This window comes from Heterodontus francisci, chromosome 11 (genome assembly GCF_036365525.1).
Source record: "Heterodontus francisci isolate sHetFra1 chromosome 11, sHetFra1.hap1, whole genome shotgun sequence".
Classification (NCBI taxonomy): domain Eukaryota; kingdom Metazoa; phylum Chordata; class Chondrichthyes; order Heterodontiformes; family Heterodontidae; genus Heterodontus; species Heterodontus francisci.
This window is the reverse complement of record NC_090381.1, coordinates 111,316,602-111,326,888: the sequence shown is the minus strand read 5'-3', so window position 1 is coordinate 111,326,888 and position 10,287 is coordinate 111,316,602. Positions and strand designations below refer to the sequence as shown.

General features: G+C 54.1%; 1 protein-coding gene across 1 annotated transcript in view; it reads left to right on the top strand.

Moving 5' to 3' along the window:
- Nucleotides 1-968: 968 nt before the first annotated feature.
- Nucleotides 969-10,287, top strand: part of LOC137375468 (segment polarity protein dishevelled homolog DVL-3) — a 154,566-nt gene continuing 145,247 nt past the window's right edge. The window contains exon 1 of the mRNA XM_068042757.1: nt 969-1,556. Coding sequence (XP_067898858.1) covers nt 1,396-1,556 — 161 coding nt within the window. The 5' untranslated portion in view covers nt 969-1,395. The remainder of the gene's footprint in view (nt 1,557-10,287) is intronic.

Genomic DNA, 10,287 nt, shown 5'->3' with positions numbered 1-10,287 from the left:
TTTCCAAGTCAGGATGGTGTGTGATTTGCAGGTGGTGGTGTTCCCATACGCCTGCTACCTTTGTCCATCTAGGTGGTAGAGGTCGTGGGTTTGGAAGGGGCTGTCGAAGGAACCTTGGTGATTTGCTGTAGTGCATCTTGTAGATGGTGCACACTGCCGCCACTGTGCGCTGGTGGTGCAGGCAGTGAATGTTCTCGGTGGCAGATGGAGTGCTAATCAAGCGGATTGCTTTGTCCTGGATAGTGTCAAGCTTCTTGAGTGTGGTTGGAACTGCACTCATCCAAGCAAGTGGAGCACACTCTTGACTTGTGCCCTGTAGATGGTGGACAGGCTTTGGGGGGGGAGAGGAGGTGAGTTACTTGCTGCAGAATTCCCAGCCTCTGACCTGCTCTTGTAACCACAATATTTATATGGCTGATTCAGTTAAGTTTCTGGTCAGTGGTGACTCCCAGGTTGTTGGTAGGGGATTTAGTGATAGTAATGGCGATGAATGTCGAGGGAAGATGGTTAGGTTCTGTCTTGTTGGAGATGATCATTGGCACTTGTGCGGCTCAAATGTTTCTTGCCGCTTATCAGATCAAGCCTGAACGTTGTCCAGGTCTCGCTGCATGGGAGTACGGACTACTTCAGCATCCGAGGAGGTGGGGCATCTTCTGCATTAACACATTTAGTGCGCCAAGTTCTATTTGCTGCCTGAATCTTGCCTCAGTCGCCGTGCCAGTTTCTGTGGCCACTCCAACAAATGATGTATATGGGGATGGGGGCATTGTCCCATGCCCCTGCCCTGACTCATCCCATCTGCTTTGAGGCCCAAAAGAAGCTGCCAACTGAGGCCCCCTGAAGGGTCCCCTGCCCCCTCCCTGGCAGAGCAGCCGTTCCCAGGGAAGAGGGGGGTGGGGGGGGGGGAGGGGTGCCAGCTGTCAGGCCCCAGGCCATCCTTGGGCTGGGCTGTGCCGGCCGGGGATTGATGGCACTGGCGCTGTGACAGGGCGGCCGCTCCCCTCCCCGTCTGATTGGGGCTGTGTGGCCGCTGTCAGTGCTGGGCGGATCGGATCGAAGTGAAGCTCAGCCTCCCGTGCTCCGTCCGGGCTGTGGGATCGGGGCCGGGAGGGGGAGGGAAAGGATACAAAGTATCGGCCGGGGGAAGGGGAACAATCAGCGGGAAGGATACAAAGTATCGGCCGGGGGAAGGGGAACAATCAGCGGGAAGGATACAAAGTATCGGCCGGGGGAAGGAGAACAATCAGCGGGAAGGATACAAAGTTTCTGCCGGGGGCAGGAGACATTCTGCCGGCTCTTGGAGAGAAGGTATCGGGCGGCCGGGGACAGAGTGTGGGCCTCTCGGACAGTCCCGAGTGTCGGAGCCTGAGCTCCGCCGGCCCGCTGGAGCCGGCCATGGGCGAGACGAAGATCATTTACCACATCGATGAGCAGGAGACGCCGTACCTGGTGAAGCTGCCGCTCCCGGCCGACAGGGTCACTCTGGCCGACTTCAAGCAGGTTCTCAACAAACCCAACTACAAATTCTTCTTCAAATCCATGGACCAGGACTTCGGGTGAGACCGGGGGGAGGGAAAGGGGGTGAGACTCCGGAGGGGGGGGGAAAGGGGGCTAGACCCCGGGGGGTGGGGGGAGAAAGGGGGCAAGACCCGGAGGAGGGGAAAAGGGGGCAAGACCCGGAGGGGGGGGGGGAGAGAAAGGGGGCAAGACCCGGAGGGGGGGGAAAGGGGAGGGGGGAAAGGGGGCAAGACCCGGAGGGGGGGGGAAAGGGGAGGGGGGAAAGGGGGCAAGACCCGGAGGAGGGGAGAGGGGAAAAAGGGGCAAGACCCAGGGGGGGGGAAGGGGGGGGGAAAAAGGGGCAAGACCCGGGGGGGGGCAGAAAGGAGGGGAGCAGGGGGGGAGAAAGGAGGGGAGCAGGGGGGGAGAAAAGAGGGGAGAAAGGGGGGGAGCAAGGGGGGGGGGAGCAAGGGGGGGGGAGAGAGGGGGGGAAGAGAGAGGGGGCGAGACCCGGGGGGTGGGGGAGAGAGGAGGAGGGGGGGTGACCTGGGGGGTGGGGGAGAGAGGAGGAGAGAGGGGGCGAGACCCGGGGGGTGGGGGAGAGAGGAGGAGGGGGGGTGACCTGGGGGGTGGGGGAGAGAGGAGGAGAGAGGGGGCGAGACCCGGGGGGGAGTGGGGAGAGAGGAGGCGAGACCCGGAGGAGGGAAGAAAGGGGGTGAGACCCGGGGGGTGACGGAAAGGGGGTGAGACCTGCGGGGGGGCGGGGCGAAAGAAAGGGGGTGAGACCTGGGGGGGGGGGAAGAAAGGGGGTGAGACCTGGGGGGGGGAAAGAAAGGGGGTGAGACCTGGGGGGGAAAGAAAGGGGGTGAGACCTGGGGTGGGGGGGGGTGACGGAAAGGGGGTGAGACCTGCGGGGGGGCGGGGCGAAAGAAAGGGGGTGAGACCTGGGGGGGGGGAAGAAAGGGGGTGAGACCTGGGGGGGGGAAAGAAAGGGGGTGAGACCTGGGGGGGAAAGAAAGGGGGTGAGACCTAGGGGGGGGGAAAGAAAGGGGGTGAGACCTTGGGGGGGGGAAGAAAGGGGGCGAGACCTGGGGGGGGAAAGAAAGGGGGCGAGACCTGGGGGGGGGAAAGAAAGGGGGCGAGACCTGGGGGGGGAAAGAAAGGGGGCGAGACCTGGGGGGGGGAAAGAAAGGGGGCGAGACCCGGGGGGGAAAGAAAGGGGGTGAGACACGGAGGGGAAGAAAAGGGGGATGAGACCCGGGAAGGGGGGGATAAGAGGGGGCGAGAACTGGGGGGGATAAGAGGGGGCGAGAACTGGGGGGAAGAAAAGGGGGCGAGACCTGGGGGTGGGAAGAAAGGGGGCGAGGCCCGGGGGGTGGGAAGAAAGGGGGCGAGACCCGGGGGAAAATGGGGGGGGGAGAAAGAAAGGGGGCGAGGCCCGGGGGGGAGAAAGAAAGGGGGCGAGACCCCGGGGGGACGGAGGAAGAGAAAGGGGGCTAGACCCCGGGGGGGAGAGAGAAAGGGGGTGGAAGAGAAAGGGGGCTCGACCCCGGAGGTGGGGGAAGAGAAAGGGGGCGAGACCCGGAGAAGGGGAGAAAGGGGGCGAGACCCGGAGGAGGGGAGAAAGGGGGCGAGACCAGGGGGGGGAAAGAAAGGGGGCGAGACCAGGGGGGGGGGAAAGAAAGGGGGCGAGACCAGGTGGGGGGGAAAGAAAGGGGGCGAGACCAGGGGGGGGGGAAAGAAAGGGGGCGAGACCAGGGGGGGGGAAAGAAAGGGGGCGAGACCCGGGGGGGGGAAAGAAAGGGAGCGAGACCCGGGGTGGGGGAAGGGGAAAGAAAGGGGGCGAGACCCTGGGTTGGGGGGGGGGTGCGGGAGGGGAAAGAAAGGGGGCAAGACCCGGGGGGGGGGTGCGGGAGGGGAAAGAAAGGGGGCCAGACCTGGGGGGGGGAGGGGAAAGAAAGGGGGCGAGACCCGGGGGGGGGGGGAAGAAAGGGGGCGAGACCCGTGGGGGGAGAGAAAGGGGGATAGGACCAAGGGGGGTGAGACATGGGGGCGAGACAAGGGGCAGAGAAAGGGGGCGAGACTCGGGGGGGCGAGAAAGGTGGGAGAAGGGGGAGAAAGGGGGGGAGACCCGGGGGCGGAGAAAGGGGGGGAGACCCGGGGTGCGGAGAAAGAGGGGGGGGAGAGAAAGGGGGAGAGAAAGGGGGCGAGTCCCGGGGAGGGGGGAGAAAGGGGGCTAGACTCCGGAGGGGGTGGGGGGGAGAGAGATAGGGGGCTAGACCCCGGGGGGGAAAGGGGAGAGAAGGGGGCGAGGGGGTGGTGGGAGAGATAGGGGGTTGTGGGTGAGACCGGAGGGGGGTTGGGGAGAAGGGGGTTGGGGAGAAGGGGGTTGGGGGTGAGACCAGGGGGAGAAAGGGGGCAAGGACCTGGGGGGAGGGGGAAAGGGGGGGGGTAGGTGTCGGGGAGAGGGGCAAAGGGGGAGGGCTAGGTGCCGGGGGGGAGGGGTAAAGGGGGGTAGGTGCCAGGGGGGGGGGGGGGGGTAGGTGCCGGGGGGGACAGGGAACTGGTGGCATGGCCATTAGCATCTGCTCCACGGCCTGGGGTTGTTTTTGTGCCCGGAGATAGGATTTGGCTCTTAGGCCGCTGAGGGGCTCACTGACCCGCGGTTGAGTTTATTGCAGTGGTCGGGGATTGTGTTTCTTGCCATGGCTGGGGACTGGCTCTATAGCCGGGGTCTGGAGTTATCCCTGGGGCCGAAGACTGGGCCCCTCTTCTCCTACTTGCCCTGAACCTAACCCGGGGGAAGGGGCTCCGTTGCTGGATCGGGACTGGGACTGTTTCCCGGGCTGCTCCCCAAGGCCTGTCCCTCTGCTTTCAGGACGCTTGCCCCCTCCGCCCGGGGCCGGAGTCCGGCTGGGCGGGGGTGGAACTCTGGCCCCGGGCTTCTTCCGAACCCCCATCAGGCCTGGAAAATGGCGGAGCCTCTTTGTGTTGAGCTGTTTTGTTGAAAGTTTGATATATTTTTAATGGGACGGAATATTCTCCGCGGCCGGAGCCTGACGTCCCGGGGAGAGGCGCTGTTTCCAGGGACCAGGAATCCCATTCCTGCTGTCAGGAGCCTGGATAAAAACTGCATCAGCAGCTGAGGCCTGGAGGAGGATTTGACAGCTCCAGGCATTGAGTGGGTGTTAAAATCTGACATTGTCACTGCAATAGCCCGGAAACTGAGGTTTTATTTAAGTATTCAGATTGAGAAATGCAATAATTTTCTTTTATACAGCACCTTTATCGAGATTAAACGTCCCAGGTGCTGCACAAGAACATTATCAAACAAATGTTGACAAATAAGTAATGAAAATTAACCTCAAAACTTGGGTACAGTACTGGTGGATACAGGTCTGTCCCTGTATAACAGTTACAGTACTTCTTTCTTTTGGGCCTCCTTATCTCGAGAGACAATGGATACGCGCCTGGAGGTGGTCAGTGGTTTGTGAAGCAGCGCCTGGAGTGGCTATAAAGGCCAATTCTGGAGTAACAGGCTCTTCCACAGGTGCTGCAGAGAAATTTGTTTGTTGGGGCTGTTGCACAGTTGGCTCTCCCCTTGCGCCTCTGTCTTTTTTCCTGCCAACTACTAAGTCTCTTCGACTCGCCACAATTTAGCCCTGTCTTTATGGCTGCCCGCCAGCTCTGGCGAATGCTGGCAACTGACTCCCACGACTTGTGATCAATGTCACACGATTTCATGTCGCGTTTGCAGACGTCTTTATAACGGAGACATGGACGGCCGGTGGGTCTGATACCAGTGGCGAGCTCGCTGTACAATGTGTCTTTGGGGATCCTGCCATCTTCCATGCGGCTCACATGGCCAAGCCATCTCAAGCGCCGCTGACTCAGTAGTGTGTATAAGCTGGGGATGTTGGCCGCTTCAAGGACTTCTGTGTTGGAGATATAGTCCTGCCACCTGATGCCAAGTACAGTACTAGGGGTATAGATTTGTCACTAGATAACACAAGGGTATAGTACTGGTCTGGTGAGTAGAGGTTGGCACTGCATAACACTGGGGTACAGTATTGGTGGAGACCAGTCTGTCGCTGTATAACATTGGAGTACAGTACTGGGAGTAGAGATCTGTGACAGTATAACAAGAGGGTACAGTACTAGTGGGTATAGATCTGTCACTATAACACTGGGGTACTGTGCTGGGGATACAGATCTGTGATTGTATAACACTGGGGTACAGTACTAGTGGGTACAGATCTGTGACTGTTTACCCACCAGTACTATACCCCAGTGATAGAGGTCTGCCACTGTATAACACAGGTACAGTACTAGTGGGTACAGATCTGTGACTGTTTACCCACCAGTACTATACCCCAGTGATAGAGGTCTGCCACTGTATAACACAGGTACAGTACTAGTGGGTACATGTCTGTTACTGTATAACACTGGGGTACAGTACTGGTGGGTAGAGATCTGTGACTGTATAACACTGGGGGTCCAGTATTGGGGATACAGATCTGTGACTGTATATCACTGGGGTATAATACTGGTGGTTAGAAATCTGCTACTGTATAACACTGGGGTACAGTACTGGTGGGTAGAGATCTATCACCGTCAGGATTAATCTCCACTTGGACAGGCAGGGATTAATCAGGGATAGTCAGCATGGCTTTGTCAGGGGGAGATCATGTATAACAAACTTGATTGAATTTTTTGAGGTGGTGACTAGATGTGTAGATGAGGGTAAAGCAGTTGATGTAGTCTACATGGACTTCAGTAAGGCTTTTGATAAGGTCCCACATGGGAGATTGGTTAAGAAAGTAAGAGCCCATGGGATCCAGGGCAATTTGGCAAATTGGATCCAAAATTGGCTTAGTGGCAGGAGGCAGAGGGTGATGGTCGAGGGTTGTTTATGCGGTTGGAAGCCTGTGAGCAGTGGTGTACCATAGGGATCGGTGCTGGGACCCTTGCTGTTTGTACTGTACATTGATTTAGATGTGAATATAGCAGTTATGATCAGTAAGTTCGCCGATGACACGAAAATTGGTGGCGTGGAGGAAAGCCTTAGATTACAGGACGATGTAGATGGGCTGGTAAGATGGGCAGAGCAGTGGCAAATGGAATTTGATCCTGAGAACTGTGAGGTGATGCATTTTGGGAGGGCTAACAAGGCAAGGGAATATATAATGGATGGTAGGACCCTAGGAAGTACAGAGGGTCAGAGGGATATTGGTGTACTTGTCCATAGGTCACTGAAGGCAGCAGCACGGGTAGATAAGGTGGTTAGGAAGGCATATGGGATACTTTCCTTTATTAGCCGAGGCATAAAATATAAGAGCAGGGAGGTTATGATGCAGCTGTATAAAACACTAGTTAGACCACAGCTGGAGTACTGTGTACGGTTCTGGTCACCACGCTATAGGAAGGATGTGATTGCACCGGAGAGGGTGCAGAGGAGATTCACCAGGATGTTGCCTGGGCTGGAGCATTTCAGCTATGAAGGTCGACTGGATAGGCTAGGGTTGTTTTCCTTGGAGCAGAGAAGGCTGAGGGGAGACCTGATAGAGGTATACAAAATTATGAGCGGCATAGATAGGGTAGATAGGAAGAAACTTTTTCCCTTAGCGGAGGAGTCAATAACCATGGGGCATAGATTTAAGGTAAGGGGCAGGAGGTTTAGAGGAAAATTTTTTTCACCCAGAGGATGGTTGGACTCTGGAACACACTGCCTGAAGGGATGGTCGAGGCAGGAACCCTCACAACATTTAAGAAGTATCGAGATGAGCACTTGAAACACCATAGCATACAAGGCTACGGGCCATGTGCTGGTAAATGGGATTAGAATAGGTCGGCTTGATGGCCGGCGCGGACATGGTGGGTCGAAGGCTCTGTTTCTATGCTGTATAACTCTAGTGATTTACAACACTGGGGTATAGTATTGGTGGGTGCCGGTTTGTCACTGTGTAACACTGGGGTACAATACTGGTGGGTACAGGTCTGTCACTGTATAATACAAACTTGTTGTGCAGTGGAAGTGATCTGAGAGGATGAAACGACTTGTATTTATATAGCATCCTTAATGTAGTGAAACATTTCAGGTGCTTCACAGGAACATTACCTGACAACATTGATACCGAGGCAAAGGAGATATTTGGACAGGTGACCAAAAGCTTGGCTAAAGATGTCTTAAAGGGGTAGAGAGGTGTAAGGAAGGAATTCTAGAGTTGGTGTCTGTGCATCTGATAGCACAGACACCAATACGGGGACGCACAATGGTCCAGAATTGGAGAAACACAGAGATCTTGGAGTATTGTAAGGGCTGGAGGAGGTTGCATAGATAGGATGCGGCAAGGCTAGGGGGAGGGTTTTGAACAGAAGGGTGAGAATTTTAAAATCGAGAACTTGCTGGACCTTGAGCTAATATAGGCTAGCAAACACAGAGATGATGGGTGAACAAACTTGGTGCGAGTTAGGATACAGGCAGCTGATGAGCTCAAATTTTACAGAGGGTGGTAGTGGGAAAGGCAACTCAGCATGTTAAGACTGTTGAAAGAAAGTTAAAATCGCAAGGAACATGAAGCCGAAGATACTTCGGATGAGGTCAAGTTTACAGAGGGTGCAAGGTGGGAGGCCAGGGATAACAAAGGTTGTATCCAGTTTATGTGCTCACATCCTGATGTGGGATTTGAACCTAGAACTTTCTGACTCTGGTGGGAAAAGCAGCATTAGAAATATTTTTTCCTGGTATTATTTTTGCCTTTGTGAAACACAGTGACAAAAATTCCTTTTCGTTTTGGTGGATCCAAGTGAGCTAACGGGTTACTAGAATTTTCACTTTAGCACTCTCCTCTCTGGGTCAGAAGACTGGGGGCTTGAGCCCCCACACTCAGAATTGAGTTCACAGTCAGACAGCCACTTGTGTTCTAATTCAGGCTGCGCTGATGGGATTAAGCTGTCCTCTGTGATGGTGCCTGTAAGGATCTGGCATGAAATGCATTTTAGCCATCTCAGTCCAGTTTCTCATGAGCCCACAGTGTAAAGTTGCACATTAAATTAATTAGCTCAGTCTAAGAGGCCAGCAGGTGGCTGGTATGGGAAATAAAATTGCAATAGGGGGACGCTGCAGAGGGAGCTTTACTCTGTATCTAACTTTGTGCTGTACCTGCCCTGGGAGTGTTTGATGGAACAGTGTAGAGGGAGTTTTACTCTGCATCTAGCCCCCTTTTTTTTTCTTTTTTTAAAGAAATGCTCCACAAACTGCCCAGCCAATTCCGTGCTGTATCTGTCCTGGGAGTGTTTGATGGGACAGTGTAAAGGGGGCTTTACTCTGTATCTAACCCCAGGCTGTACCTGTCCTGGGAGTGTTTGATGGGAAAGTGTAGAGGGAGCTTTACTCTGTATCTAACCCTGTGCTGTACCTGTTCTGGGAGTGTTTGATGGGACAGTGTAGAGGGAGCTTTACTCTGTATCTAACCCAGGCTGTACCTGCCCTGGGAGTGTTTGATGGGACAGTGTAGAGGGAGTTTTGCTCTGTATCTGACCTGTTTTTTCTTTTTAAATATTGAAATTCAGCAAATCTCATCTTTCTTTCAGATAGATAATAAACAGAGACGCAGATTCCTGCAGTTAGGACCTCAGACATTCTGACCTTCTGGGTTAAACTGTGTATTTGTTTGAATTTTTTGTATCAAACTGCAGCAGTTTGCTTTCCAACCTTGCTAACTACATGTGTCCTGAAGTAACTAACGTGGAAGTGTTTGATGGGACAGTGTAGATGGAACTTTACTCTATCTAACCCCATTTTTTTTTATAGTTGGAACTTTATTCTGTATCTAACCCATGCTGTATCTGTCCTGGAAGTGTTTGATGGGGACAGTGTAGAGGGAGCTTTACTCTGTATCTAACCCGTGCTGTACCTGCCCTGGAGTGTGTGTCGCCTGCCGTGTGAAGGTGCTCCAGTTCTGAGTACCGACATCTCTGACCTTGATGAAAAAGAAATAGCATTGATTTCGCATCCTCAGGAGGAGAACAAAACTCACGAAAAATAAATTATGTTTGAGAGATGCTAATGTCCCTAAAATAAATGCTTGTTGTCCGTAGGGCGTGTGTAGCATGAATGGTTTTGGCCAAGTGAGCATCGAGTGGCGAGTTCTATTGGGAATTGCTGTCTGGAAAACTTGTGGTGCGGAGCTGACCGGAGACACATGACAGGCAGCTTCTGGAATCTACTGGTCTCTGGCGCTGAATCAAAAACCCTGTAGTTTTGTGTGTGTGTGTGTGTGTGTGTATGTAGATAGCTACATGGGCCTGGTGAAGGCTCCCCTGCATTCCTGACCTGTTTGCGCTGTGCAATTCATAAAGTGGGCACAACTTGCAGAGGCACTGAATGAACAGGGATTGCACTGCCTCCTATACCCTCCTACATTACAACACTTCAAAAAAGTGCTTCATTGGCTGTAAAGTGCTTTGTCACATCCTAAGCTCATTAAAGGCAATTTATAAATGCATGTCCTTCTTTGGACTTGGACCCAGAACCCCTGCAAACTTTAAGAAGTCACTGGTGCTAACACTGCCTGAGTTACAGCATGAGCACTCAGGCTGTGCCTTCACTGGACTTGCAAATACAGGTCGAGGGTTCATATCCCGGCATGATAAATTGTGAAATTGAATTTGATAAATCTGATTTTGATTTGTGAGCTGGCACCAGAAATAAGATGACGTGAAAGCAGTCAGATTGTCATTGATTAAACAACAGCCAGCTCAGTAATATCCTTCAACAAAGAGAGTGTG